General features: G+C 60.9%; 1 protein-coding gene across 1 annotated transcript; it reads right to left on the reverse strand.

The window, feature by feature from the left end:
- Window positions 1-9,809: 9,809 nt before the first annotated feature.
- On the reverse strand, window positions 9,810-11,034 carry LOC120647520 (nascent polypeptide-associated complex subunit alpha-like protein 1). Its single transcript, XM_039924341.1, has 3 exons — window positions 10,719-11,034; window positions 10,377-10,510; window positions 9,810-10,290 (listed from the first exon to the last, which is right to left on the reverse strand). Exons 1-3 carry the CDS (start codon window positions 10,897-10,899, stop codon window positions 9,952-9,954), a joined length of 654 nt encoding a protein of 217 aa, XP_039780275.1. The 5' UTR covers window positions 10,900-11,034; the 3' UTR covers window positions 9,810-9,951.
- Between the last annotated feature and the right edge of the window lie 319 nt (window positions 11,035-11,353).

Here is an 11,353-nt window from a genome sequence, read left to right on the forward strand (position 1 = left end):
ATGCTGCGCTGCTCAGCGTCCAGGGGCTCAGCTTTGCCCTGTCTAGTCACATCTCGGCACGGTAACCGAGGGCATCTTTCGCTCGTGGGGTGCCGCACCGTCTCGGGCGGTCCAAGCCTTCCTCTTGTGACAGGCTTAAAGCTTGGCGCCCGACGCAGCTATAAATAGGGGTTGTGGGACTCCTTTTCCTCTCTAATTTTTCTGCTCTTACTTCTAGCATCGTCTAAGTCTAGTAATGTTTCCCTTTGCCTTTCACGGTCGTCCCCCGGACGGGGTGGCCTGGCTTCTTTAGGCTTTGATGCTAGAAGAATGCTTGCGAGCGGCGGGGTAAAGCTGGAGAGAGCGTGCTCACCGTCCCTCGGCTTTAGTGGGATTAGCATAAGAACATTGGGCCTGTGGGGCCCTGCCTCTGCGATGTCCCTCAGCCTGAAGGGGCGTTGAGACGCCTGGCCGTGGCATCGGCGCCAGGTTTGGTGGCCGTTCTTCGCATCGTCCCTTTTGGAGACAATGTCGCTCTCGGGGAGATGGTGCAGAGGGTGCTGTCCCGCCAGCTTGACCCCCCGCAAAGTCTTCGGTGGAGGAGACGCTAGAAGAACGCTTGCGAGGAGGGCATCCCGCCGGACCCATGCGGTCTGGGGGCTGTTCCTCGCAATCCCGAGCAGCCTGGTCGTGATGTCGGCCAAGGACTCGGTGCTCTTCATCGGCGCTCGGTCCTCCCCAAGACAGGGAAAATTGCCACGCAGGTGGCAATGCATTTGTACCTTTCGACGGCTTCGAGCCGGTGACCCTTTGTAATCTTTGCTTGCAAAGAGCAATGAAGTCTCCTTCTTCCTCGCGGAGAGGATGACCGAGGGTGTAAGGGTGAGCATCAGCCCTGCAGAGGCTTAACCCTTCGAGGGCGTGACTCGGGTACTGACCGCGGTAGCCTTGGTTTGCCCGGCGGGGGCGCAACGGCGCTCCGGGGAGCATTGTTGGAGGAGTTTGATTCAGAGTTGGGGTTTGTTGCTGGAGAAGCAGTGAGGTGGCCACTCCGAGTTGCCCATGCAGATCATAGTCGCCTCGAGTACCATGGTGCCGCCGCAGGGCATGTCGACGTCGTGCTGCTGAGGGCGTTCGAGTAAGCCCGCAGAGGATTTTGGTCCTCGAATGTGTGAAGTTTCCTCCGTGGGGGCGCGCCAGCGCACCCGCAGGTGTAGCCCCCGAGGCCTTGGAGGAGTGTTTGCACTCGTCCAAGGGCTATAAACGTCACCCTGCTTGGTTGCTTTACTGGGGTGGCCGTCCAGTGTCTTTTTCAGCCGGCATCGGCATTCATTTCAGCCGGCCTCGGCGTTTTTCGTGCTAGCGCAGCGACTCGGGGTCCTGCTGAACCATCTGGCAGACACGCGTTAAGAGTGGGGGTTTTGGTTAAACACGTGGAACTTCATAATCGATGGTTGTCGATCCATTCGAGGGTGCGGCCTGAGCCGCGGTGTGCGATGAGCCCCCAAGCCCTGACCCGCGTGAAGGCATTCAGGGGACCCTCAACTTTTTATTACGACCCTCGTCGCCCTTCCGCAGGGAGGAGGGGTGAAGCGCACCATGCTACCCATGCCCGGGCCGCGAGCTATGGCTGCTTCAGTGAGCTGTTATCGGGTGGTTCAAGTGGACGTCCGTGCCCCGTTCGATAAGGGTCGGCTCGTGGTCCGTGGACACGTCACATAAAGCGCTCGCAAAGATTCGCTAGGCGGGGCTCGGACCCGTTCGATAGGGTCCGAGGGCTCGATGCTCTCCCTCGATGGGATCCCCCTGCTAGGCACCCTCGGCTGGCCTTGAACACTGCGTAGGATGTCTCGAACTCCGTGTTCGAGGGTAGCTTGTACGGCACATTCATACAGTCCCTGACTCTGGTGATCTGGGGCGCCTGTCGAACCCTCGACGGGCCAGGCTTCGAACCCCTGATCAGTAAGGCCTTGGAATAAGGTTCCTTCGAGGGTGAAGAGCCCCCGAAGGGAATATTCCGTCACGGTTTGCAGACAGCGCGGAGTCGTAGGTCGTGCGCGTGGGTCTTCCGCTGGTCGCGGGCGACGTGGCCCGGTACGTGCGGTGCAGTGCGGGCGCGCCTTTTCAGGCGGCTGTCTCGGGTAGGCGAAGAGGCGTGGGCGGCGGCTGACGGATGGAACAGTGCTATAGTTGCGCCGCGCCCGTCGGTTACCGCGCCGTAATTATTGCCAAGTGCGCGCGTGAGAGACTCCGCGGTCATGGGCCCAGTCATCAGAGACAGAAAAATCTACCGCATTCAATGCGGTGGATTCGGTTTGTGGCGGCAAATCCACCCGTCTTGATGGATAAAAACAAGGAAGGGGGATTGTTTGGGCTCACCTGGCCACTTTGCCTTCGTCTCCCCTGCCTTCTCCGCCTCCCCTGCATCCTGAGCCCATAGCCGTTGTCGTGGGGGAAGTCCACCGCCACCGCGGCGGTATTGGAGCAGCTGGTCGCCGACAGGCTGCTGCCGGTGAACATCAACTCGGAGCGGCCGGCCCGGATTCCCCTGCGGCCGGAGGAGACCGAGCCGAATCCCCCCGAGGGCTACGTCGTGAGCCTCGTGCGACTCCACGAGCGGGGATTCGGCGTCTCCGTCGGCAGATTCTTGCGGGCACTATGCGAGTACTACGGGGTGGAGCTGCACAACTTCGGCCCCAACTCCATCTCGCAGGCGGCGGTCTTCGTCGCTGTCTGTGAGGGGTATCTGGGGATCGAGGCGCACTGGGATCTATGGATCCATTTGTTCCGCGACGAGCTCTTCATCGAGAATGTGCGGGGCCAGCCGAAGAGGTTCGCCCGCGCCGGCGGTCTGATGCTCCACTTGCGCCCAACCCGGAGGAATTTGTACATCCCCAACAGGATGACGACGAACAACGCCGGGTGGACCCCGAGGGTGGTTTTACCTCGCAACTTCGGCAACCGGCTCTCGGCATTCACTAACAGGGTGCTCCGGGAGAGGCCGGAGAAGTGGGACTGGGGGGTATCGCCCCCACCACATCAGGCCAGGCTCGAGGTGCTCACCAACGCGTTGCGGCATCTGGCGAGGAGGGGGTTGACGGCGGCGGCTGTCATCGCGAACTTTCACCGGCAGAGGGTGATTCCTCTCATGGAGAGGAGCCTGCCGATTTTCGACCTCACCCCCGAGGCCTCGAGCGCGGGCTCGAGGATGTCGTACGTGCTGCTCCCCGGCGACGTCGCTGCCCGGAGGGCGAAGAACTTAGTGGCGGAGTTCCCCGACAACCCGAACGATCTCTGGGAGATCAAGATGCGCCCCGAGACGGGGTACCTTTCTGTGGTAAGTTCCAGTTTCAATTTGTTGCCGATTTGTGCTTCTCCTCTCCCCACTCCCTGATTCTGACTTGGTTACGTTTCGCAGGGGGTGAGCCGCAGGGGCTACACCTCGAGGCCTCCAGTCCCGGAGGAACGCGAAGTCAACCGCCTGCACGCAGAGACGGTGAAGAACCAGAAGGACGCGGCGGAGGCGGCCGCCGCCAGGAAGAGGAAGAGGAAGGAAAAGCACGATAAGGCGTGCAAAATTGCACATGCAGAGGGAAAGCCGCAGCCCGCCACGCCCGAGTCCACCGAGGAGGAGGAGGGCTCCTCGGATGCCGAGATAAACTTCTCGGACGACGACGAGCCGGCGACTGGCGCGGGTTCCCCGCCGGTCTATCGAGGGGCTGGCGACAAGGATGTGCCCGTGATGCTGGGTGAGGCGAGGCTCACGTCGGGGTTGTTGGTGGATCCGCCCCTCGTAGGGGCGGGGCAGAGGTCGCCCACGCCAGCGGCGGGACGAAGGTCGCCCACGCCAGCAATGGGCGGGAGATCGTCTACGCCCGTGACAGGACATAGGTCGTCTCCACCGGCGACGGGTAGGATGACACCCGCGCCTGCGGTGTCGACGGGTGGCGGCGGGTCCGCGGCGAGTTCGGAGACTCCCGCGCAGACAGCTTCGAGGCTCCAGGCCTATCCGAGGACGACGCCCTCGGGTCAGTCGTCGAGAGGCGTCAGTGTGCCGCGGGTCCGAAGGAGCGGCTCGGGCAAGCGCAGCATGAGCGCCCGATTAGGATAAGTGATTTTGATTTTATTCTTCGTGTTTGTTTAATCGACCCCCTAATCCTGCTGACTTCAGCGCTTCTTGCCCGATTACCAGCTCCGGGGCCATCGCCAGGGATGCAGCCCAGCTTGCGCCGACCAAGGCCCTCAAGACCGGGGCGCGCGCCACGCCGCACACGGCAACATAGCCGCTGGCCGTCGTGGACATTGTGGCGGAGGCCGCGAAGCTCCAGGAGGCGATGGCTCGAGGGGCCAGAAGGCCCAACAGGTTCGAGCGCCGGAGAGCAGGGGCGACGCCGGCCAGGGCGACGCTGTAACGGCCGCTCAGGTTGACGCCGAGGGGGAGGTCGGCCGGGGTGGCGCAAATGACGCCACCCGGCCGGACATCGAAGTCGAGGCCGATCGGGGCGACGCAGATAGCGCCGCCCGGCCGGTCGCAGGAAAAGGAGCTGGTGGGGACGCCTCGGAGTGCCCGACCAGCCAAATAGAGGTGGGGACCCTCGTCCTCGAGCCCCCGAGGGCTGGGGTCGAGGGCATCACGGAGGAGGAGTCGGCGCCAAGGGCGCCGGCAGTGGAGGAAACCTGCGTCCCGGAGCCTGCGGGGGCCCGGGACAACGGTGTTGTTGCAGCGGTGACGGCGCAAACGGCGCCAGAGATCGTGGTGCCGGTGGTGCATCTGCCGGGGAGCAGCGAAGAGTTCGGGAACTCGAGGGACATCGACCTTGCTGCTGCGGCCAGCGCCGCCGACCGGATTGCCGAGTTCACGTCGACCTCCGAGGAGGTACTCAACGCGGGGACGTCTGAGGGGCCCCGTCACGGGGCGATCATCCAGTCCGGGGTCCCCTTGGAGTTTCTCCGCAACGAGCAGGAGGAGGAAGCCGTCTGGAAGGCGCAGTTCGAGGCCGGCTCTCAGATTCTGGGCCACCTCGACCACGCCTTGGAGCTCCATAGAACGACAGATTTCCAGATCAGCCAGGTAGGTGGCTCTCTCCCCGGAATCGTTTGTATTTGGCCTTGATTTTTTGCGTTTCATTCACGCTCTTCCACTTGCAGCGGCTGAGGGACATTTCGCGCAAAAAGAGCGACGAGCTGACCCGGCTGTACTCCCAAATGCGCTGGCTTGGGCAGCACAATGCCGACTTGGTGCTCAAGAACATCGACGCCAACACCAAGATGACAGATCAGGGGGCGCGTGGGCGCTAGAGGAAGAGCTGGCGCGGACCGCCGGCGAGCGTGACGTCTAGAGGGCCGCGGCGGAGCAGAAGGCTCAGGAGGCCGAGGCGCAGACTACCGAGCTGCAGCGTGTTAAGACGACGCTCGAGCAGAAGGAGGCCGAGCTCCAAGGCAAGGAGGCCGAGCTCCAGCGCAAGAAGGCGACCGTCGCCACGCTTTCCGGGACCCTCGAGGAAAAGGAGGTGGGTATCCAGAACACGGAGGCCGCCCTCAAGGAGAAAGAGGACTCCTTGTCCTCGCTCGAAGAGGCCGCCCGAGTCCAGCAGGAGGAAGCGCAGAAGAATATCGCGGGTGAGTGCTCGAGATTTCGCTGTTGTTGGATTCTATTTTATCACAGCTTATCTTGGTTCCTTTGATCAGAGCTGAGGCAGAGAGTGGCGGACGAGACTGCAGCGAAGGAGGTGGTCAACACCGCGCTCATGGCGGCGCAAGCTGAATACACTGACCTGGAGCGGACCGCTGTGAGCGTGTGCCAGGAGCTCGAGGGGGAGGGCGCCGTGTCTGGTAGCTCGGTGATCAGCCGCCTGCGAGCGCTAGGTGGCCGGATCGCCGAGCACGCCAAGAGCACCTTCCGCCTTGGTGTCCTACGAGCCCTCGCCGTGGCCTCGACGCACTACATCATGGACCTCCAAAGAGTGCCGTCGGGTACGTGGTCCCCAACGACGCCAGCCCGGACACTGCGTCGGCCATCATGGACGATGCCGACGCCACCGTCGAGGGGTTCGCCACCGTCCTGGCCGCGAAGCTGGAAGCCGACATCCCCCCATAGCCGAATTTGATGCTGTAGAAGACCCGCAAGGGGAGGATGGTAACCTGTAGGTAGTCTGGGCCTCGGAGCCCATGCAATAAGTTAGTACTTTATCGTAATAGTACTTATGGATGTAAGAAATTGGTTGTTGTAAATCGACAGTGTGGCCCATCGAGGCCTTGTGCGTTCGAGCCCTCGTTTTCTTTACTCTATTCCCGTGTTCTCGTATGTGACTTTGGTAAACTTCTGCGAGGAATTTCGCGTTCATAAGCGACTTAGGCGTGAGGTTGGTGCCGTATCCCGGAGGCGTAGGCGGCCCCACGGCTCGGCCGGCCCCGTACCGTAGTTGCTCATGCCTCGCGTCCGTTTTTTCCACATATACGAGAAACTTAGATACGGAAATTTTTCGAAAAAACATTGGCGATTTTTTGGGGACGTTCGGGGTTCCCCCCGTAGTAGCCCCCGAGGGAGGCTTGGCTTTGCCGAGGGTAAAGCCAGGCGTACCCCAGTGTTCGTGCGCCTCCGAGCCCCCGATGGTCTGAAAAGTTCCTAAAAATAAACAAGTAAAGCATACTCCTTTGTTGTTTCGGGAAATCGTAAATGCGAGTACAAACGATGTACAAACAGCTTGGAACTCTAAGGATAGAAGCGACGTAGTTGATGTATGTTCCAAGCATTGGTGAGGACTTCGCCGTTTTCGTTCACCAGCTTGTACGTGCCGGGCTTGAGCACCTCGGTGATGATGTATGGGCCTTCCCACGGTGGTGAGAGCTTGTGGCGGCCTCTGTTGTCCTGTCGAAGCCTCAGCACCAAGTCCCCTTTGTTGAGGTCTCAGCGCCGAACTCTCTGCGCTTGATATCTTCGCAGGGACTGCTGATAACGCGCAGAGTATAGGAGCGCCACGTCTCGAGTCTCGTCCACTTGATCCAGCGAGTCTTCGCGGGCTTGCTGGTTCTGCTGCTCTTGATAGGCCTTGAGCTTCGGTGACCCGTACTCCAGATCCGTGGGGAGCATGGCCTCGGCGCCATAGACGAGGAAGAACGGGGTAAAGCCCGTGGCTCTGCTTGGGGTCGTCCTCAAGCTCCAAATAACCGAGGGTAGCTCTGTGAGCCACCACTGGCCAAACTTGTTCAGCTTGTTGAAGATCTTTGGCCACCAGGCTGCTTCGGGACTATCGAGCGCATGTGAGACGTAGGGCTCTCGGCCTGCTGCACAGCAGCTTGCTCGATGAGCGCCTGTGCCTCGCGGCGCAGGTTGCGACCCGAAGTCGTCGACGGCTCGGGCATTGCTTGGAGTAGGTAGGCCGCAGCGACGAGTTTTTCGCCGGCCATTTTCAGTTCCGGAGGTTTGTCGACGTTGTCATCGGCTAGGATCCGCTCCCGGACAACGCGTGCCGCAGCCTGGGCATGTGCACCACGCGCGGTGCGCTGCTACTCGAGTGCGGTGCGCAGCTCCTGTCTGCCGACGCTGCTCGTCGAGCTTGGCTTGAAGCTCCTTGAGCTACGCCAGTTGTGTCTGCCGCACCGCCGAGCTTGACGAAGAAGAAGGGGTCGCGGCCGGCACCACTGGTTGGTTTGCCTGCGCGTCTGCCCCGCCGTTCCCATCATTGCCCGGAGCGTTGTCGTTTTGCCCGTCCGCGAGCTCGGCCATGAAGCACTCCCGAGTGGGATCGTAATCCCCCTCGCTGGAGTCCTCGGAGCAGGTGAGGCAGTAAGCCGTCGTGAGCTGGAACGAGCGGAAAGCGTCGGTGTCACGGACCCCGGAGTAGTCCTCGGCCTCCTCGGCCGTGAAGTTGTCCATGAAGAAGCTGATGTCGTCGGCGATCGAGCTCGCCGTCTCGGGGTAGGAGTCGTCAGGAGATGATGCGATGAGGTTGCGGATCGACAGGAGGTGATGACCCGGCAGATCCTCGTACTCGGCGAAGTTGGTGCTGGACGAAGAGGCGTAGGTGGCAGCGTTGCGCATCCTAAAGGGAAAGGGCGACGGCGCAATCGCACCCCCCCTGGGAGGCACTGGGGCTGCAGTCGATGATGGTGCCGGCGTAGATGACGCCGAGGCACGTGATGACGAAGCGGTGGCCCCGTCGGCCGCGACGCTGAGCTGCGACATGGCAACCTCAACCCACGTGGGGGAGCTGAGGCGTGCCGCCCGGTGCCGCTCCATGCGCGCTTGTCGCGAGTGCTGGCCCGAGTGCCTGTTGCGCCGGGTTGGAGAAGTCGGAGTGTCAGGGTTGCGTCTGGGCGAGAGGAGCTCCATGAGGTAACCGTTGCTGGTTGCTCTGAACTCAAGACTCCTGAACCAAATCACGTATCCTGCTGGGAGCGGATCCGAGGTGCCCCTGGGGAATGGGTTGGATCTGCTCGCCATCCCTGGAGATCAAATGGGAACAAAAGAGAAAATGTCACGCAGCCTCCCCTACCTGGCGCGCCAACTGTCGGTGTCCTGACCCGGCGGTCCGGACTCAACCAGTGATGATGCTGTGTGTTCCTCGTCCTAGACGTTGATGCAAGAAGCAACACAGTAACGCACGGGTTTATCCTGGTTCCGGCCATGGGGCCGTACGTCCAGCAAAGGAGTGTGCGAGAGCACTATACTATCTTGCACCGGGGGTGCCTGTAGTAGGGGGTACAAGCGAGGCGAGAGAGGGAGGGAAGCTCCCAAGTCTCTGCTAGAGGGGGAGTCGATTGAGGCGAGTGCCAATATCGGGGCTCAGAAGAGCGTATGTGCTATGTGAGTAGTGCTAAGCGTTGTGTTCTACCGAATGAGCCGACCCACTTAAGGGAAAGCCCGCCTCCTCCTTTTATAGACACAAGGAGGGACGGTGTACATGCACAGGGGATCGTGGAAGTCGTCGTCTTCTCCCCGAATCGCGGGGGTGCAGTGGTCGAGCACTGTGGGAAGTACACTGTGGGGTATCGCGCCGGGCGTGGCAGTCGTCCTGGGCATCGTCCTTGGTCTTGCGGAGATCGCGCCGGCGTCCTGACGGCTCCAGCGGGCGGCGTGGTCGTTGCTGTGGGGGGTACCGTCCTCCAGGAGTGGTGTGGCGGCGTTCCGAGGGTCCTACAGGCCAGGGTCTTGTCCTGGTCAAGGCCGGAGCCGCTTCCGAGGATCGTGCCCATGCCGTTTGAGGGCTCCGCGGAAGGGAAAGTACGAAGGAGGTATGGGGAGTTGGCAGTATAGTAACTGGAGCAGTGCCGAGCACGTCTTGCACTGCGTCGCAGGTTCCCACAGTGTCGTCACAGCGTCCGGAATGGCGGAGCAGTGACCGGAGTTGGCGGACGAGACTCCGGTCCCAGCCACTGTGGGGAATGGCGGCCTGACGCCGTCTGACCCGGGCGCTGTGGGGGAGTGGTTGGCATTAATGCCTCCGTACGGCGGGCGGGTGAGTGGAAGGGCCGTTTGTCCCTTCCGTCGAGGGGTGGCCTCGAGCGAGGCGGAGACGATCCGCCTCCCCGAGGGTGGGCTCACTACCCTCGAGCGAGGCGGAGGCGCGGGGCGCGGTCGAGGACTTCGGCGGGGAGCCCTCGAGCGAGGCGGAAATCACCCCGCGGGTCCGGGGGTGGTGCGGATGGGCCGCACTGCGTACGTGGGCCGCATGTTGGGTTTTTTTAGTCCTTTCCTTTCTTCTAGATTGGAAGGAGCCTGTAGGCCTTCGTGGGCCCGGTTGCTCAACATGTGTTTGCGTTTTTAGAGCGATTTTAGTCCCCTGATTTGGGTGCCTCTAATCATGGTACCCGACACTCTTCTAGAAAGATACTGAAGTGATAATTCGAATAACAACTTGATGAAGATGACACTAATCTGGAAACTGACATGATGCAACGTCCATAATGAAGGTGAACAATGAAAACATCTTATTGCGAATCCCCAAAATGAAAACATCTCGGGTCGGTGGTCTAGGCCGTGAGCTCCATGATGGCGCTGACGATGTCGCCGTCGTGCGCCTTGAGAGACTTGACGGCCTTTGCCCGCGACACGCTGGCCTGCGTCATGACGAGGTCGATGTCGCGGGGCTCTATCCCGGTCTCGTCCACCTCCTCTTCCTCGTCGGCCGGCGCCGCTGCCGCCGCGTCCTGCTTGGCCATCGCCTTGCTGAGGTCCTGCATCCTGAACTGCTGCGCGGCCTGGGCCTGCAGCTGCGAGCTCAGGTCCTCTATCTTGGCCTCGCCGAATATCACGTACGTCTCCGACGTCGGGCTCTTGAAAACGTCAGGCTTGGACACCACGAACAGTATCTGGAGCAAAGAACAAGAACAGCTGTCACTCAGTAACCAAAGAGTAGCTAGGAAGGAAATCAAGGAGGACTGGAGGAGAAAAGTACGTTCTTGGCTCTTTTGATGGTTATCCTGCTGACGCCGGTGACGGGTTTCATTCCGAGCTTCATCATGGCCTTGCGGCTCTTCTTCTCGCTCCGGCTCTGCCTGGAGCCCACGGTTGCCCCTGCACCGAGCTCACCTAACAACAGATACTGCAGGTCAGATTCCCCATCTGGCAATGCTAATCCCTAATAATCTATATATAACTCGAGGCAATTCAAACAATTCAGACTGTGGCATGCTGCTGTCAGTACCAGAAGAGCAGAGAAGATTCCACTCGAGTCGGTGGAGACAAAATCAACGAACAGAGGCCAATCGATCTCGACATGATAAAAAAAACATGGTACCTTCATCAGCGTCGTCGTCGTCGTCGTCGTCTTCATCGTCATCGTCCTCGTCCTCCTTGACGTCCTCGACGACCGGCGCCTCGTCCGCCGCCTGCTGCTCTGCCTTGGGCTCCTCGCTCTCCGCGGGCGCCGCTGCCTCGGTCTTCTCCACCTCCGCCGCCGGCGCTTGCTCGCTGACCATCCTGCCTGCGCCGCGGCTGATCGAGCACGGGGTTTGTGGCGACCTGCGGTGGTGGCGCACGGAACGACCGGGTGCTGGCTGGCCTCAGGATAAGGGCGGGGAAGCCGAGTGTGAGCGAGCGAGCGAGCGCGGAGACCGGGCGTGCCGCCGCAGGCCTTATCTATCCGCAAGCGCCGCTGCGTGCTGGGCTTGCGTACCCACCCGAGCTGGGCTCTTCCGGCTCGTTGCGAACGCGGCCCATCAGGTTCTCGTAGAAAACAGTTGCTACCACTTACCAGTCAGATTAATCTCAAAAAAAAACTTACCAGTCAGATTAGCCTCCACAGTTTTCTAATAATAAAAAATAGTTGGAAAATATTCAGAGTTTCAGACTTTAGGGGAGGTGTTGGAAGTCTGAATATTTCATTCAGGGAATGCAGAAAGACAAGACCCTAAGGGCACATTGCTGTTCTGC

Source organism: Panicum virgatum, chromosome 9K, assembly GCF_016808335.1.
Source record: "Panicum virgatum strain AP13 chromosome 9K, P.virgatum_v5, whole genome shotgun sequence".
NCBI lineage: Eukaryota > Viridiplantae > Streptophyta > Magnoliopsida > Poales > Poaceae > Panicum > Panicum virgatum.

What these genes read in the sequence shown, in the direction of transcription:
- LOC120647520 (XM_039924341.1), bottom strand. Translation starts at nt 10,899, where the DNA reads ATGGTCAGCGAGCAAGCGCCGGCGGCGGAGGTGGAGAAGACCGAGGCA. An exon ending in CGACGACGACGCTGATGAAG is followed by an intron (nt 10,511 to 10,718) that starts GTACCATGTTTT and finishes ATCTGTTGTTAG; the next exon opens with GTGAGCTCGGTGCAGGGGCA. An exon ending in CCATCAAAAGAGCCAAGAAC is followed by an intron (nt 10,291 to 10,376) that starts GTACTTTTCTCC and finishes TCTTTGCTCCAG; the next exon opens with ATACTGTTCGTGGTGTCCAA.